An 18,204-nucleotide genomic window follows, 5' to 3' on the forward strand; every position below is an offset into this window, starting at 1 on the left:
CGAATAAGGATTAAAGAAATAGATGGTTTTAATTGGATTAGATTGAAAGAGTGAGCACGTGGATATGAGTATGGAATATTGGAAAATGGAATTAGTGATAATGGTGTTGGAGAAGAGCAAGGCACAGAACGACATGTCGCGGCGAAAAGCCGGTGACACTGTTACTAATGGTCTCATCTTCAACACCCATAAAATCATAAGCCGATGCATTGCATGTCGGACACTTTATTTTTCTATTTATTTAAATTTTTTTTTTTTGGCTTTGTATCCTTGTTTATGACATGGGTTTTGAGTTAAATATTTGGTTCTGCAGTAAATTAAGTTGGGGTAAAAATATCTGCCCGATATTTTTACTTTGATAGTGGCAGACCAATATATATGTCTTAAAAACATTATGGTTGTGCAAAGACTAATGAATTTGTTATCAATTGTGTGTGTATATATATATATATATATGTTTGATATTTAGAATTTCAATATGTCTGCCGACATGCCAAGAAAATCATAATTTTTACATGGTTCATTATTTCAATTAATTTAGATATTTAGTTAGGTTTGATGGGTATATTTAACTTTTTCCAATTTTCCACCTTATAATTAGTTCGTGATCTGCTGGTAGTCACAAGACAAATCAAAGTCCAGTACTCATGAGATTTTTTTCTTTTTTCTAAATTTCATGACCTAACAATCAAATTTTTGAATGGTTTTAGTCAACTAATAAATAAGACATGCATGTCATAATTAATTTGAATCATATGCATGTGGATGAAAATTTTGGTCTTACATTCTTTATATTTATACTCATACTATATGAAGATTGCTTCTACAAACATTTATAGCATTAAATTTCGAAATTTCTTGTAAATTCTTATAGTCACAATAGTCACCACCTAATTAAATTTGTCTCTTTTTTCTTTTCCATTTTTTTTCATGACACTCCTTTCTCCACAGTTAAAGAAGTTTCAAATTCATGTCAATCCCAAAAAAATTAAGCTGTTAGAAAGTATATAGTTTTAATTATCTATATCAAGATATAACAAAAAAGTGGAAGTTGAACATTAAAACCTTGCATACCATATTAAGTTTTCTTTTAAATATCTTATCCCAAATTACATATAGAAATTAGATCAAATAAAAAAAAGATAGTGGATCCAATTTTATATGTCACAAAACTAACAACATACATCAGGAATGTCATGTTATTTTCATGAAGTGTATTTTCCCTCTATCAATCACAAAAGACTAGCAAGCGTCAATATAATACAAAAATAATAATAATAAAATAAAATTTGAATATATATATATATATATATATGTGGGTCCGAAGCATGAAAGAATAAGAAGAGATGAAAAAGTAGGGAAAAATTAGGTCAGCAAGTGAAGCATAACATGCAAAGGAGGAGTGGGATAGTGCTGTCTCTTGGTCTCCCACTTTGACCATTAATATTATTATTATTATTTTTTGCTAAAAGACCATTAATATTATTTTTTTGGTGTTTGGACAATGAGAGCATCACATAACTAATAATAATAGACCTCCTAATTCCTGAAGGAAGATGACCAACATTGATGGATGACGATGAATATGATGTATAAAATATGAAATATACATATATATATATATATATATATTTTTTTCTTAGTAGCAAAGTCTGACGCTATGACACTGCTTTTAAAAAGAAAACAGGACCAAAACTTGATGCTTTTGTTACTGACTTTTTATATTTTTATTTTTTATTTTTTTGGTGTTAAGCCGTTAAAAGAAAAAACGACATGACGGCTTTTCCCAGCTTTTGTTCCTCACAATTTCTCAGCCCAAGCTTGCTTGGCTGACGTTATCTCTCATGGGTTGACTACTTTTTCTTTTTCTTTTTTTCCCATTTTTAATATTTCACTTTTTTTGTTTGTCGCTTTCACTTTCAAAACCCAACCAGCCAAACAGCAGAAGATCGATGCTTTCTAGGTTGTATCTATATATTTTAGACTCAGTTTATATTATATAAATTTTTATATATCTATATGTATCTATGAAATTGTTATACATGTATATATGGAATTGGCTAAAGCCCTAAAGGGGGCTTCAACTTTCAAGGACTATATGTTCCTCTTAGTTTTAGGAAATAATTTTAAGCACAGGGTTTGAGAAAAAAACAAAAACAGAAAAAGGAAAGTATAAATTGCATGCAGTGCAGGCCAGTTAAAATGAAGGTAAGTATTGTTTGGGGGAGGAAATAGTGTATCGGTGTTGGGATCTGTCGGTGCTTTTGTCTCACCTTTCGTTCCAAACACTGTCACAACAGGAATGTCTCTTGTTCTTTCTTGGTTCCTCATTGGGTACCTCGATTAACTTATTAAATCTTAACTTGGCCTGGATTTTCTTTTGAAAATAAACAACTATTCATCTTTATATATATATGTGTGTGTATATATATATGGACTCCTCATCACATCATGATGCACGTTACACCAATAAGCTGGCTAATTTTTCGACATAAAGAAACTGGTATTATCAGTATGGATATCCTGATGTAATAGTATGTATACAGTTTTACTAATTAGTTTCACTTGGTACCCAATTCTAAACTAAGGATTATTGTATCAACTATTTAGATTTTTTTTTTTTTGAGGTAAATCTCAAAACTGTGATTAATAGTTCTTAGGTTGAAAACCATATGGTTAACCTGATAAACAACTGATTGATTGTAAATAATTGTATGTCACACTAATGACAATATGTCCAACAATGCTATGCAACATAATTATAATGATATAACACAAAGTCTACACGATATTACCAAAAAAAGAAACACAAGTCCACATTACATGCTTTCATCAATTTGCTAGGAATATTGAATTTTAAGTATTTTTCTAATATGACTTAAGTTCACATAGTACTAATTCACCCCAAAAAAAAAAAAAAAAAAGTTGACATAGTACTATCAAAAGAGATACAAATCAAAAGCATTTGTTTTTCTAGGAAAAAAAGGAATTCTAGAGAAGAAAAAGAATATTTGTTTAAGATGATTTATTAAACAGAACCCAATAAGTAAATGCTTATATCATAAGTGTTAACATGCTTATATTAATAATGCTTAATAATTGATGCAAACTAGGAAGAATTAAGTTCTAAGTTTTAACATGTTCTTTTGGGTTCCCCTTTACCAAATAAGTTAAGAATTCTTACATCATTTAAGCAAACATAAGAGAGCGACAGATCCAGTTAGTGGGTGCTGACTCATGAGGGTACAAAAGATGACCATGTGTCCTTGACAAATGCTATATGTTATGTGTCTAAACTACTTTTTGTCTTCCCAACCCTTTTTTTATTTATTTTCTTTTGGTTGGCAAGTAATTTAATCTTTTGGGAAATGTACAGAATAATTACAGGGTAAAGATCACAAAATTTAAAAATTAACCCAGCTTATTCAAATAATGGCAGCTTATCTTTGGTTATTTACAATATATGTATATATATATATATATATACATATTTTCAATCCCATGGTTTTTCAATTTTCTTTTCCCTGATATTGATATCCAAGGTGAGTGAATTAGAATTCGAACTTTGCTGAAAAAGTAATGGTTTTGCCATTTGGCATTCGTCGGAGACTCAAATTTGTCTGTAAAGATTAGTTATTTGATAAATTTTTGAAAAGCAAAATATAGGACCATCAATTTAACTGAGGTGAAAAAGACCACACTAAAGTTGTAAGATTGATGAAATATTGGGATTTTGATGAATCAGAATTGGGTTTATAATCCCAAAACCAGGGAAACTCCTCTTTGACTAGGGAAAACAAAACCAAAAGAAGAAGAAGAAAGCTCCACATGCAGTCAAAATAGGCATGAATGATGAGGTTTGTGCTGCCCATGCTATAACTCTCTCGAGTCTCTAGACACGGAGATAAAAGTTGTGCACCAATTCCCCACTATTCTCTCTGTTTTGAACTAGAAATTATTTTTATTTTTTATTTTTTATTTTTGAGTTGCACTTTGGAAGCGTGGAACCAAATATACTCTTTTTTATGTTTTTTAGAGCACTTCCTCACTCGCACACCTATTAATACGCACGTGACCGTTTCATCTCCACCGTCCACCTCTATTTTCGTTTCTTTTTTTTTTTTTTTTACTCTGTTTTTGTGAGAAAGGAAGAGCTTTTCCCTTCCTCTAATTACCACTAGCTCTATATACTTCTCCATTTGCACCATTTTTATTTTTCCCAAAATCCCTTTTTTATTGTAATTAATGCTTTGACCACTTGATGATCCACATGAGATATTCTGTTGTGAAAAAAATGCTTATAAGAATAATCTAAAACCGATGACAAACAATAAGTGATAAACCTATCGGAGTATATAAAAGGTCAAATCCTGTAAGTTTGAGCTTATCAAGAAAATTGGTGCTTTAACAAAACTAAAAGGATGTGCAAAATTTGTATTCCGATTAAATATGATAAACGCCTTAACTTTTATGCGTCATTTGTGATATATGGGTCTCCGAGCTTAAAACACACATAAAGTCGACCATTTCAAGCTTCATATGAACTTAAAATGTTCCGAGAAGAAATAACAAGATGGCACTCATGCTAAGAACACGAGAAATGAGCATTATTAGCTAAGAAATCATGAATCGATAATTTTTCTTGAGAAGAAAAATTGATTTTAACAGCTAAAGTAAAAGATGATGGCCAAATCCTAATTAAAGATTTAACAGTACAATGAAATAATTTTTGGAATTCATAAATTTTAAAGTTGAAAAACTATAAGTTACAAACTTTCACTAGCTATGTGCAAATCTAATCAGGTGTTAAGAAAAGGTACATAGGCAATCAAGGACCCAGTGCAGGGAGATAACGAAAGAATCTTGTTTGAATCCCCTAAGACTTAATTTTGCCCCAGCAGGAAGTCATCTTCTTCCAAACTATGATGAAACACAGTTTTATTGCCGAGAGATTGGTGCCATTGGCATGGATGGTGGCTGACTGTAGAAATTACCATCTGGACCCTGGAAACTCTGGTAAGAAGTCGGCGGTGGTGCATAAGGCGCAATCCCATTCAAAGAAGCTCCTCCGACTGTTGGGTAACCAGGAATCGAGCCAGGTGGTTGTTGGGTCATGCTGTAGCTGAATGGCGCATTTGTTATTGATCCAGCAGTCTGCATAAATTGGGGCACGGGGTACTGCGGCATTGGTGGTAGTGGTGGCAGTGGAGGAGGAGATGATGATGGGGGAGGAGGTGGCACTTCTTGATTAAATTGCTGGTTGGTTGAGAGATTGTGTGGCAGAGAGTCCGGGTGAGGAAAAGGAGGAACCGGAGGCGGTTGAGAATTCTGAGGCAGCGTGTATGATGATTGGTCGTTCTCAAGCTTAGGCCTCTTTTCAGATTGATAGTCACTGGGAGATTCTTTCATTGGATTGCCTATGACACCCTCTGATGCTAGGGAAGACAGGACATATGAGAGCATTTGAGCAGAGGATGTCGATGCAGTTAGCTTTGCTGCCACTGCTGCAGCTGCTGATTTGCGGGGGTCTTCCTCTGTATGCCCAGATTTTTCAGAAAAAGATGATGTCTTAGTATACATTACTGGTGCTGATTGTTCCCTATCTCCTGCCATGAAGCTGTGTGGTGCTACAGAGGTGTTAACTTCCTTCTGACCCTGGTCGGCTCGTGACTGCAGACTCTCATGATTTACAAATGGATGGGCGATATTACCCGACTGCTCTGACCGAGATTGTGCAGCCTGAAAAACAAAACATATTAAGGGTAGCATGAAGATGCAAAACGAAAAAGTACAGCAATTATGGGAATGGGACTTTTTATCAATGCAAAATCTAAATATGCATCAGGATTAATATATTTCCGAAGGCAAAAAAACAATGTTCACAACATGTAAGTGAAAAAGGCATTTTTCATTTTGGTGCAGTGTTAGAGATGGGAAATATATTATGCAGCCCCAAGTAAGGCTTTTTCAAGCTTACTGTCAAACCAAAACTGCCATAATTTCAACTTAAACACAGAAAATTAAGGCAACATAAAAACTATACTAGTGAACTTTTCACGGCCCCACCTCCAGAAAAAGAAATTGTTCTTTACAGTCCTATGTTTATAAGAAATTCTGTTGTTGGCTCAGAAAGTTTTTAAGTACACCATTAAAACAACACCATTTAGTTTCACCTCTGCTGGTAAAAAACACAAAAAACAAAATATGTAACTTCTTAAGAAAAACAGACTTAACAAGGTAATTGGTGTCTTGAATTATCCATCAGCTGTCAGTCTCTCATAGGACTTTTATATGCACAAAATGCCAAATCAAGGGGGTAGATTGGTGTTTCGAAGGCCCGTCCAAGTGACTTTAGATAAAACAGTAAATCAAGCAAATGAAGTGCCAAATCCATCGGTTATGCTTTGAAAGGAATCGGGGAAGGTAGAGGGGTGGGCTGAATTTGAGGACCATATTCCCTCATCAAAGCAGATCATCAACTGCTTCCCAACAAAAATGGGAGAACATTTACTGACCTTTAATAAAGCATAAACTGGTGACCATTTTAAGGGTATCTAAAAGTAAGATTGTGTGCCTGATAATCTACGTCATTAGCTGGTTTGCAAAACAACATCATTCAATAAATGAATTAAAATACCAAGACATCCAGAATGTGACTTATCCTTGCAAAGTAGAGTTACTAGAGCACCAAACCTGAAGTTGGTTACGGACTTGATCCAGCTTGAATTCCTGACAACAAAATCACATCAGATAATGCAGACAATCATTTCTTATACAATAGGTTGTACTTATAACAATAAATAACAAAGGGGTAACATGCCAAGTAGGGACAAAGGAGCCAAGTATGAAGATACGCAGGCTCAATCAAATGATTTTTTAAGAAACAAAACTCTGCTTAAGCTTTGAATAAAACTAAAGATCCTTTTTAAACAGTCTTGGTTCATGGCATATTAATCAAGTTCAAGGTTAGCTCAACTTGACTTGAATTCAAGTTTGAGCTTGAAGCTTAATCTATGCTTGCACAAAAGAGAAAATTTTCCCAAGCTTAAAAGATTTCAACTGTTCAAGATTAATTGTACAGATTATGTCCTAAACCGAGTTCAACCAAAAAATTAAAATAAAAAAAAAAAATGATCTCAAACCGAATTCAAAGTGGATCATGCCTATTAATAGCCCTACTGTCAACCAACCTGCTCCCTAAGAGCCTCCCTTAGATGAGACACGAGAGTAGCCCTTGACGCTTCAACTGCTGTGAGTTGTTCAATACAGTCCCTCAGTATAGCATGCTGGCCCTGCACCTCCTCCACAAATGTGGATCCATGAAATTGTCCTATCCCAAATTAAAATTAAGATTTAAGAAGCGTCCATAAGATCTGATCAATTCCAAATTCCAAAAGTAAGAATAATATGGAAGGCTTATAAAAGTAAATTAATTACCAGAATTCAACGATACAAGAAACCAATTAAATATATAGAGGAAGAAGTAAAACTTATGGCCTTACTGTTATAATCTTGTTTTAAACTTAAAAAAAATAAATAAAATTATTGAAGATAACTTTAATTAAACTAATTTAATTTTATGTTCACATTTAACACACGAGCATGACCTTGCAATAGGACTTGTGTTCATCCAATAGATATAAGTTGAGCAATAAAAGGAGTAAAAATATGAATACCAACATACAGACTAGAATAATTTGCAAATTTATGTTTGTGAAACAATTTCAAGAAGATATTAACATATGAATGTACCTGGATTGATTTCACTACCAACTTCCTTATCCATTTTCTCAAGACAGCTAATAGCATTTCTACATTTGCTCAATATACTTTCTTCATCCATTTGGCTGTAAACAACCTGGTAACCTGAAACTATTTTGTCCAATATAGCCCCAGAGGAATGTTTCTATTCAAAGATATGAAAATAATGATATCATTAGTCTCAAATACTATACAAAAGTACAATCTTCATGTTACAGTCAGCTCATATAATTTGCATTACCAGTTTAACATTCAAATGCTTTCCGTTTCTATTATTGTTTTCCAGATGCCTTCCCATAAGCTCTTCCTTAAGAATTTGCCCCCGAGACCCAAAAACTTTCCTCTCTTCCCAAATGCCAATCTACGTGAGAAGGATCAAACAATAATTAGTAACATTTCATTCTAGTTTCCAGAATAAAATTTTAGGGTGTTTGATATAGTAGTAATAAAGGAGGAAATGACCAAGCAAAGAAAGTGCCAAAAATTAAGGAAATGACCAAACAAAAATATTAAAAAACAAAAGATGAAAAAGGCAAGCATTGTCTCTTAAAGGCACATTTGGCAAAAACATTTTAGCATAACAACAGCTCTAAAAATTGAGAATGCACAATACTTTTTATAATCAATGACCAAAAGCCTACACACAAAAATTGATAACTTATAATACATAATAGCGAAATCCTTCCCAAACTTACCAATCATAAGTTTCCAATAACATATAGAACTGGTTCAAACTAGAACAAAATTACCAGATATAAGTTTTCCATTGATAGTACAGAACTTTAATAAAGCATGCAATAACATTGAAATGATAAAGTCAACTCCCAAAATTTCCAAAGATAAGTCACAACTTCATCATCGGGTTTGATTGGAACTATAAAATGAATCCAGCATCAAAATTTTATAGATATCATACAACTTAAAATAAAAATTTTTCCAACTAAAAAATAAGCATCCCTAAAAGCATAAAAGTTCTTCAAAGCAATGTTACTGAAAACGTACGTCAACAAGTCAAATCACACAATTCAAATTGGAATGTGCAAGATTGATTCAACTTGTATGGTTGAATCAAAAGTTCAGTGTATCATGTGATACACTTGCAAGAATTGGATGATATCAATGTAACACTGTTTCTCCGATACTTCCATCAAAACTACTGAATGAGAGAGATAGAAAAAGCACCTTCTGAAAATCAAAATAATATATTCTTCAGGGATATTAAAGCTTAAAGAAAGAAGAAACTGATCTATACATGTCCAGATTTAAAGTTTCTTCATCACAAAAAATGGTGGCTGAAACTCTTGACAGAGACAAGGGGAAAGGCCACAGAAGAGAGGAGACACAGGCGACTTGAAACTAAGGAAGCCCTAACCCAAGTTGCACCGTTTAGCATAAAAAAGGACACAAATGCAGCGTTTTGTAGTAAACTGTTCAAAGGATTGTGCTTGAGATTGTTGACTTTACTAAATGCAATGTTTTGTGGCTAGAGATGAATGAGCATTTACAATCTTAGACCTAGATTTAAAATGAAATAACAATGGTATTAATCATCAACAATCAATTTTTTTATTTGCTTCTCCTTTTCCTATTTATATTAACATTTAGTTAAACAAGTTAATCAGTATAAAACTGTTGTTTAAAAATATATAAAATAAGAGGCACCAGTGCCAATATACAATTACATTTTATAAATATAAAAAATATAACATATTAATGATATTGTAGTTTATTAAAAAATATATAATGAAAAATTAAAAACTAAATGTATCTTATGATACAGGATTCTATATTTTAAAGAAATAATACACGTTTCACGATTTAACAAGCTTGCTCCGAAGTACATGGCATCCCCAACTGTTAACTTGAAGTCATCAGATTTACTATTAGGGAAGTTTAATAATTCTAAGATGTCAATATCTGCAGGTTATTAACTTGCAAATTCACACCCCACCAATATTGGTATATATGCCTTATCACATATGGTTAGGTCTGAACTTGGAAGTTAATAACTTGCATATATCCGCCCCATAGAAGAAGTATAGTGAAGTTAGTGCAAATTTATTTTTCCATGTTAAAAATTAAAAGGGTCCAGTCCAAATGGTGGTGAAATGTTGCTATAAGAAAAAGCAAACAGCATTCATACCGTGAAAATTTTCAAAATTCTTGGTGAACAAAATAAATTTCACTCAATGTGGACAACTATTTGTGTAGAAGACATGTAAACAGATTTAGGTAAACATACCAGTCGGAGTGCTGCATTTCTACCAAAGTCATCTCCATTTTCAATGACATCACGAAGAGCATCAGGAAGAACTTTCCAAAATTCACCAACAAATTCGGAACCCTTTCGTCTACTATTCTGCAAAATATCATTTGCAAGATACAAGAAAGCCAATCTTTGATCACGCGCTGAGCAATGAAATTGCCTATCCCATGTTTCAACAACTTGTCTTGCTTTATTCATATGGAAAATACACCAATGTGATAAAGCTAATAACATTAAGGATGACAATTAAACAAAAGCAAGAAAAGAAACACCAGTTCTTGGCAACAAATATGAAATGAGCAAAGAAAGCAAAGTAAATGAAAAGCTCACATTAAAACCTCATGAACCCACCTATGGTATTGCTTGACAATGGATTATCTAAACCTATTGAGTTTTTGAACTATAGACTACCTAAAATGTGAATTTACCAACAGTATTAATTTACATTGAACATTCCAACCAGAAGCTACCCATTCATTATTACTCATCAAGATACAAGAAGAGAAAGCAAAGAACTCGATATACGTGGAAAAAGTCATTTGCTGTCTAAAATTCAAGCATCAAAAGGAAGAAACAGCTAAAAAGTCCAATCCAAACCAATATATGATGAGGATACTTTCTATGCTGGCCTGAGAATTGTTGAGCTTGGCCAGCTTTTCCACCAAAATTTGTGGATTGAATGCACTCCCCATGATTCTTATAGGAGCTGGCCCAACTATTGAAGAACAATGCTGACCTTTAGAAGAAACAAACCTTCACACGACAAGAAAAGGTTTATCAAAAAAGTTATTAGATTCCACTCCCGGCAAAATATAAAATAGGAACTCAAATCAAGGAAGAGGAGAGGCACCTCAATAATTCATACAAGTTTCCATTACATAAAGGGCAAGAAAGGCAAAGTCATTCTGAAAAGCATCAGAACTACTGTGCTTAATGTGAGAAAAAAATATAATAGTATTAGTGGTCATTAATTGTTGATGGACCTTTAGCGAGAAACCACTGTCTTTGCAAATATATAAACAGAATAAAACTATATAAGCTTCTTTTCAATGTTAGTGTTACTAAGAGGAACTTCATGCTTATCACCCTCTCCATGTATCATCTCGTTGAACTAGAATACCTATAAACTAATTTCGACTTATTTTGTGATAAATATCATAGTTTTTGCATTTATGGGAAACAAACCTATTCTGTCCAAAAACTACATGATACATTAAAAAGACACCAGCTCCAACCCAAAACATAAAGAAAACCTTACATAGTTTCACACTTAAAAATAGGCAACATGAAATGAAAGCAGTAATACAACATGACAATAATTAAAGACTCTAAATATAGGAAATAGTAAAATAGTATAAGCAACTTAATATTGTATTGTAATCAATCTAGGCCGGAAGTTTATGCTCCATACTTGGAGTAATACCAGTCATGGATATTGCAGGACCTACACAGAGCACCAGGAACAAGGCAATCAAAGTACAGAAAAAGACATGCACCCTATGATTGCACTTACGACCAATATAAAACAACTGCAAAATTCACAACATTGGACTCAACATCCTCGTGGATTTTGGGCTTTAAACTTGAATTAAATGACTCTATTCTGGACAATCAATTTTCTTCTTAATGTGTGTGCTTTCACGCAGGTGCCTAAAGATGTACCTGTATAATAAAAAGACAAATACCTTATAATAAATATGCTTAAAAAAATCCTCTTCAAGATTATATTATAATGTAACATAGTAAACATTACTTTCCAATAGCAGAATGGAACACTCTCATTCACATAGTTTTTAGTAACATATGATAATACATGATAAGATACATATGATATGTTTCGTTACAGAAAGAAAACATTATGTATCATACCTGTATCAGAAATTGCAATAAATCATCCAATACACGATATGTTTCACAATGATATGTATGATAGACAAAAAAATTATCAAAACAACGTCGTTTGTATAAAACACACTAAATATAGTGAAATTTTATATTGTTTTGACAGAATTAAATGAAATTTAACATTAAAGGAGAAAGATTGTGTTGCCATTAAAATGGAATTAATGACTGAAAAATGAACATTTAGTTGTTTAGGGAGTTTTTAAGACTTCTATGATCTAACAGTGATGTTCATAGCTTACCTAAAAGATTGGTCCTTTTATTTACGTTTAAAAGGTATACCATACAGGGACTAGGAAAATAATCTTTTAATAATATCGTAAACAAATTAACTATACATAACAACTACATACACAAAAATATATACTTATAGCATATTATAGTTGATACGCATATCATAGGATATACAATATGTTACTATACATGATAACTTTTTTTACAAAAAGATACATTTTCAACACACATTTTGGCAACTATGCTTATCTATGTAATTTTTGTTAATCCGTAATTCCTTTCATTCTTTTTCTACCAGACACACACAAAAAAAAAAAAAAAAAAAAAAAAAAAGAAAAAGAAAGAAAAGAAAAAAAAAAAAAAGTGCATTTATATATTTATAAATGTGTGTGTGTGTGTGTGTGTGCGCGTCTGCGCGCGCGCGCGCCTATGTCTGTGTGTTTGCAATATAATATATGTATATGTTTGTACAAAATGAAAAATCATATGACATTCTTTATCACTTTGAATTGTTTAGCATTTGAATATCTTAGTATTGAAAAGACTTAGCTCTGTGTCAATGCCGAAAGTTCAGAATAGTTTAGTTGAATACAATAATAATAACGTTAATCAGGGTACGATAAACGATGTCAACCTAAACTTTGCATTTTTGATTTGCCAATTTCTTTGACTCCTAAATTAGAGCACTGTAAAAAAGACATTGCAGCATCAAGAGATGCCATAAACACAAAGGATTTTACTGCTCTAACTTCTCATGACTTGATTAAAATAAGCATGAATCTCACATCACAATTACACTAAAGAATGTGATTTCATCTTGAACATGATTGGAAGGCAGAATGCTTCCTGGGCATGTAGCAGAAAACACAAAGCTCATTAGAAACAGCTAAACAAAACAAGGTGTCGAATTGTTAATAATGTTGTAATGACTAAAGCTTGAAATTCTATACCAGAATGGATATTAAGCAGAAACAAGAAAGTAGCTATCAGTGAGTATAACACAACTATAACACAACTTTTTATGCCTAATCAACCCAAAAATTTTATCTTCATTCTTCCTATCAGAGGCCAGGTGATAGTGTAAGTATTTGCATATCTGAAATAAATGTTCCACAAAACAAGACAATATCGCAAATTGAAAATGAATGCACTAAATAACATCCAAGGAACCATTTCCTAGGCTGTCAAAATCATTTATCTGTAACCCCTTCAAGTGATAAACAGTGCCCTCATGTAACCAAAAGGCAAAGTGGAGTTACAAGCCTCTTGTAACTCGGAAACACATGCAAACAACAACCCCGTGCCTTTATATTATCAAAGAACCAACTCTCTTACTCATAAGAGTTGCTGGTGACATTTTCAAAAAAAAAAAAAAAAAATCCAAAATCCAATTTCCTTTTTACATCGAATTAGCACTAAACATAGTATAAACTGTCCAAAAAAACCGATTCAATTTCTCAATATTACAGAGCCCACAGAATAAGCAAAACAGCATTAAATTCAAACCCTAAAAGAGCTTTCTTCTTCACAGTTCAAACAAAACACTACCAACGTTTGCCTCTTCATTCAACTGGAAACCCAATTTTTACCTTCAAACGCCACGCTCGAAACACACCGGTGCAAACAACGACAACATAAAGCATAGAATTAAGCAAAAAGAAACACAAATCATAAATAAAGCATAACCAAAAAGAAGCAAGAACTAAAATTAAACCAAAAAATGGAAAAATAAAATAAAGAAAATTCAAAACCAGAAAAATAATAATCGGAAGCCCTGGGCTTAGGATACGAACCTGTTGAGAAGAATGCGGAAGGAGGAAGAAAAGAATCAGAAGCTAGTGAAGCTTGGATTTTTCGGCCATGGAGGGAATTGAAGGGATTAGGTGGAGGGAGGGTTTTTGAACGAACAGAGAGTTTGTTAGTGGAGTTGAAATACAGAAGATAAAGACGTCAAACTGTACGCTCTGGAATTTGGGAACCGGAGGTAAAAACACTCCGGAGGTCGTCGAACCGGACTGACAACTCTTAAAGTCTTTCTCTCGGTCTTGCACAGAGAGAGAGAGAAACAGAGAGGGAAAGGGAATTTTAGCTTAGATTTTACACAGTACGGTGGAAGATAATGCACATTTCCGAAATTACCCCTCTGGGGTTCGTCATAAAAGGCTAAGCCAGATAAGTACACCGCCCGGCAGAGACAGAATCTAGCGAGTCCCTGTAGAAATATCCTTCCCCCAGACTTGTTACGTCGTCGTTTTTTATTTCTAATTTGGACATCTTGTACCCCTGACCAATTTAGTGAGTTTCCAAAACTAAATTTGGTAGTTGACCGCGATGACTATAAATGTCGATTTTTATATTCATTTATTTTAGAAAAAAAAAATTATATTTACAAATATCCAATGTATATTTAGAATATTATATTTTTTTGTGTTAATTAAAGTTTGCATCCTTAAACGACCCATAAAAGGCATGCGTTATTATTAACATAATTGTTAGAATTTGAAGTTTTAAAAGGTCTTATCAAAACCACAAGTTTATTTATTGGTTTTCCTTTTCTTTTTCTTTTTTCATACTTTTGTCGTGAAGAACAGTGGTTTTGCCAACATAATTTTTCATTACCTTTCCATCCATCTTTCACCCATAAATCACTGCAAGGAATATTAATAATTGAAAGCTATTTTAAAATAAATAAAACAAATTAACAAATTCCTATCAATATATATATATATATATATATATATATATATGAGGGTGCAAATTCAGTATATAAAAGATGAAAGAAAACTATTTCGTCATATTGAATCATGTCGCAAAAGCATTATTTTATTTTAATCAAGTTTTTCACCAAATCAAACAAGTTCATTGTTAAGACATTAAACTTGAGCTGAAAATAGTTTATAAAAGACCAAAACTTTTAGCTAGCAAGAGCAACTGGACAATCATAAATCATATACACAATTCAGTAACTTACAATTTTAAAAATGATTTAATGGCATATTATGGTGGCCAAAAATGTCACCAATAATCATTAATTTATCACAAAAATTAGGTTTACATTTAGAATCACATCTGTTTCACATGATGATGCAGGGTGCCAATTATAACAATTTTAAAAAATAAAAAATAAATATTTAAAAAAGAAAAAAAATACAAAAAACAAAAAATACATGAATTAAAGTCACTCTAGCCGATGAACTCCTTGTATAAAATTAAATTGCTCTATATTTTGAAAGAGTGCTTTGGCCATTCCACTCGACACCAATCAAAATGACAAAATCAGCCCTCAGAAAAAAATTGATTGAATTTCGCTCCTGGATTAATTCTGCACCTCCTAAACAAACACGATGAAGAATATGCATACATTGCATGCATGCAAAAAAAGCCATATGGACTCATTGTTTCCTTCTTGCCATGGACATGCCTGGGTTTCCATCAAAAAGGTCATCAATATAAGTCTCTATATCTTCAGATTGGAATTTGATATACTTCTCTGTTTGTCTCCCTGGATCCAAGTACTGCGAAAACCTCCCCAAGAACGACCTGTAGGCCGGAATCACCACCGCCGATATCGAAACCCGAAGCTCCGACTGAAGCTGCTCGTCGCTCACAATCCACGTGGACTGCGTCTTGTGGATCTCTTCAAACAACGCGTTGAAGCTCTTGAACCTCTCTTTGAGTACCGGCTTCACCACCTTCCCGTTCACGTTCAATCCCTCATGGTTCAGGCACTGCAGCAGTTTGCTCCAAGTCTCTCTCTGATAGTTCTTGTGGTACTGTCTCAGCTCCGATGACCTCTTCCGGCACCACGTGTCGCCCATCAATTCGTGGATCTCAGCTGAGCCTTTGATTTTCTGTAGGATATACCGTCCGTTGTTCATCATGAATATCGAACTCAACGCCACGTCTTTGTACAGCTTCGATTTGGCCTCCAGATTGCTGTCCAACAAATCCATAACCCTCAGCAATTGAGCCGAAAACGGTGATTGCTTTTCGTCGCCATCGTTGTTCTGGTTCGTCGTCTCTCCTCCTTCGTAGTTGTGAGGTCTGCTTGTGGAATCGTGGCGTTCGATCTTCGAATGCTCTCTGAAGACCTGTTCCAATGTGTCTTTGTACTCGCAGGTGTATTTGAGGTAATTCATGGTATACCGGCTCAGTGGATGAACCGCACCACCAGGAACCGGAGTTTTTCCGGTGTCGGACTTGATCGAGTTTTCCAGATCGCAGAAGAGGAAGATCGCCGCCTCGCCGACTCGGCAACGAGTCGATGTGGTTTCTTTCTTGAGCTCGTTCGCGCATTCTTCGGGAAACAATTCGTACATTTTGGGGCCCATATCTCGCAAGGTCTCGTACATGTCGAGCGTTTTGAAAAGCTTCTCTGTGGATCGCTTCGACATCGAAACACCTTCGGCGAAACTGAGTAGGTCGACGAACACTAACTTAAACAGATTGCTGAAGATGAGAGCCGAGATTGATGGAAAATCGACGAAAACCGCCTCGGCGAGCTTGCGTTCGGATGAGAAATGGACGGTGGCGCAGTGCTTGAAGGTTGTGATCCACGATGAAATCTCTCTCTCCAAATGTTCCCAATGCATTTTGTGAACGTCGTCTATGCTGTGTTTCTCGAATCCTAGTCTGTGCAAACTTTCCTCGAATGCGATCCTCCTCGCGTTCATGTAAACCTCCAAGCACTCCGATTCGTATCCTCCAGAAATCATCTCCTTCGCTATCCCATTCAGATTCAATACGACGTCATTTGAGTATCCGGGAAAATTATCATCCTCCTCCTCATCCCCTCCGGTGGTTTCCGATTCCGATGCCGATAATTGGCACCGATCTTTCGAATTGTTGTTATTATCGCCGCCGCTCGGATCTGAATCATGGTGGTGATGATCTGTCTTCGATTCCTCCATTAACGATCTGAATTCCTCTTCCAGATACGCCATGGCTCGCTGTTGGATGCTTCCAACGCGATTGATCAAAGAACTCCGAGTTTCTTCCTCCAATTTCATATGACAGAGAGTTTTGTTCAGCTTGGATAACCGATCCACAGTTTGCAAAAACAGCGAACCGTTCTCGGGGAGTTGATTCCACTTGACTCTCCCTTCGATTGAATCATGCTTCGCTGCTTTATCCTCGACGAGATCTAAGAACATGCCGACGAATTCAGGAACGACCTCCGTCTTTACGGCATTTTCATCGGGGTCGTCTGGGCCATCGTGGAACGACGACGAAGACGATGAAGAAACGAAACGGTCGATTTCTTCGTTGACCTTGTGGAGAGTGATGAGAGGATCTTCTTCTTCATCAACAACAACTTGATCTGCGGCATCAGCAGGAGCGGTTTCTTCATCATTAGAGTTCTTATTCTCTTCCTTCTCCTCGTCATCGTTCTTGGTTTCCTGATGATCTTCTCCGACGTCATTTTTCTCTTTATTCTCGTCCTCCTGATGGTCATGATCTTCCTTGTCCTTGACGTCGTCGTTTTTGTCATCGGACGGTTCAAGACCGTCCTCGTCCTCGGGAATGGGTTCCGGTGGCTGTGGATTATCGGCGGAATCGACGCCGGTGTTGGGATGGTGTTCTTCTCTGCGGATAAAACTAGTAGTTTTCTCTGGAACTGGAAGTTCTTTCCCCATTGGAGCTTAGGAGTTCTGCAAATATTATTATTCTGTTTTAGGCTTCTTTTAGAGATTGTCAAAAAAACAAAAAAAAAAAAAATTTAACAAAATGAATATGAGAGCTTGAAGGAAAGACAAATTCAACGAAGCATGAGAATTATCCGTTAGTTATTGTTTTTTTTTTTTTTTTCTCTATTTTTTTTCAAATGTTCTAATTTTTTAAAATTTTTTGAGATTTGATTTTTGTGAGGTTTTGAAACGGTCTATGCTGCTTGCGAGGGCGCGCCAAGCGAAAGAGGAGTTAAGAATGTACGGATAGGAAATCATGGTTGATTTTTTTTTTTTTTTAATTTGTTTAAAATTATAAATTTTGTTGGTTTGGAATGGTTGACTGTTGACCGGCTTAAGAACCGTCGCTTGTAT

The 18,204-nt window shown here is 34.5% G+C and overlaps 2 protein-coding genes across 4 annotated transcripts; both read right to left on the bottom strand.

Annotated features, from left to right (window-relative positions):
* Positions 1 to 4,713: 4,713 nt before the first annotated feature.
* LOC107428039 (uncharacterized) lies at positions 4,714 to 14,316 on the bottom strand. Of its 3 annotated transcripts, XM_025077357.3 has the most exons (9): positions 13,957 to 14,316; positions 11,541 to 11,689; positions 10,644 to 10,780; positions 10,004 to 10,251; positions 8,003 to 8,122; positions 7,753 to 7,906; positions 7,191 to 7,330; positions 6,694 to 6,729; positions 4,714 to 5,739 (listed from the first exon to the last, which is right to left on the bottom strand). In XM_025077357.3, exons 3-9 carry the CDS (start codon positions 10,717 to 10,719, stop codon positions 4,939 to 4,941), a joined length of 1,575 nt encoding a protein of 524 aa, XP_024933125.1. In that variant the 5' UTR covers positions 10,720 to 10,780; positions 11,541 to 11,689; positions 13,957 to 14,316; the 3' UTR covers positions 4,714 to 4,938. The 3 variants fall into 3 exon arrangements, with proteins under 3 accessions (XP_024933125.1, XP_015893976.1, XP_048336811.1); XM_016038490.4 differs by lacking the exon at positions 11,541 to 11,689 and having other exon boundaries at positions 13,957 to 14,315; XM_048480854.2 differs by lacking the exons at positions 11,541 to 11,689; positions 13,957 to 14,316 and adding an exon at positions 11,439 to 11,471.
* An 881-nt stretch (positions 14,317 to 15,197) lies between these two features.
* LOC107428043 (exocyst complex component EXO70C2) lies at positions 15,198 to 18,153 on the bottom strand. The gene has a single exon (XM_016038497.4). It carries the CDS (start codon positions 17,797 to 17,799, stop codon positions 15,556 to 15,558), a length of 2,244 nt encoding a protein of 747 aa, XP_015893983.3. The 5' UTR covers positions 17,800 to 18,153; the 3' UTR covers positions 15,198 to 15,555.
* Between the last annotated feature and the right edge of the window lie 51 nt (positions 18,154 to 18,204).

Source organism: Ziziphus jujuba, chromosome 9 (assembly GCF_031755915.1).
Source record: "Ziziphus jujuba cultivar Dongzao chromosome 9, ASM3175591v1".
NCBI classification, from domain to species: domain Eukaryota; kingdom Viridiplantae; phylum Streptophyta; class Magnoliopsida; order Rosales; family Rhamnaceae; genus Ziziphus; species Ziziphus jujuba.

Excerpts from the sequence above, each read along its gene's own strand:
- LOC107428039 (XM_025077357.3), bottom strand. The coding sequence starts at position 10,719 with ATGGGGAGTGCATTCAATCCACAAATTTTGGTGGAAAAGCTGGCCAAG. Across the intron at positions 6,730-7,190 it reads GGGAGGCTCTTAGGGAGCAG|GAATTCAAGCTGGATCAAGT; the intron begins GTTGGTTGACAG and ends TTTTGTTGTCAG. Across the intron at positions 5,740-6,693 it reads AAGTCCGTAACCAACTTCAG|GCTGCACAATCTCGGTCAGA; the intron begins GTTTGGTGCTCT and ends TTTGTTTTTCAG.
- LOC107428043 (XM_016038497.4), bottom strand. The coding sequence starts at position 17,799 with ATGGGGAAAGAACTTCCAGTTCCAGAGAAAACTACTAGTTTTATCCGC.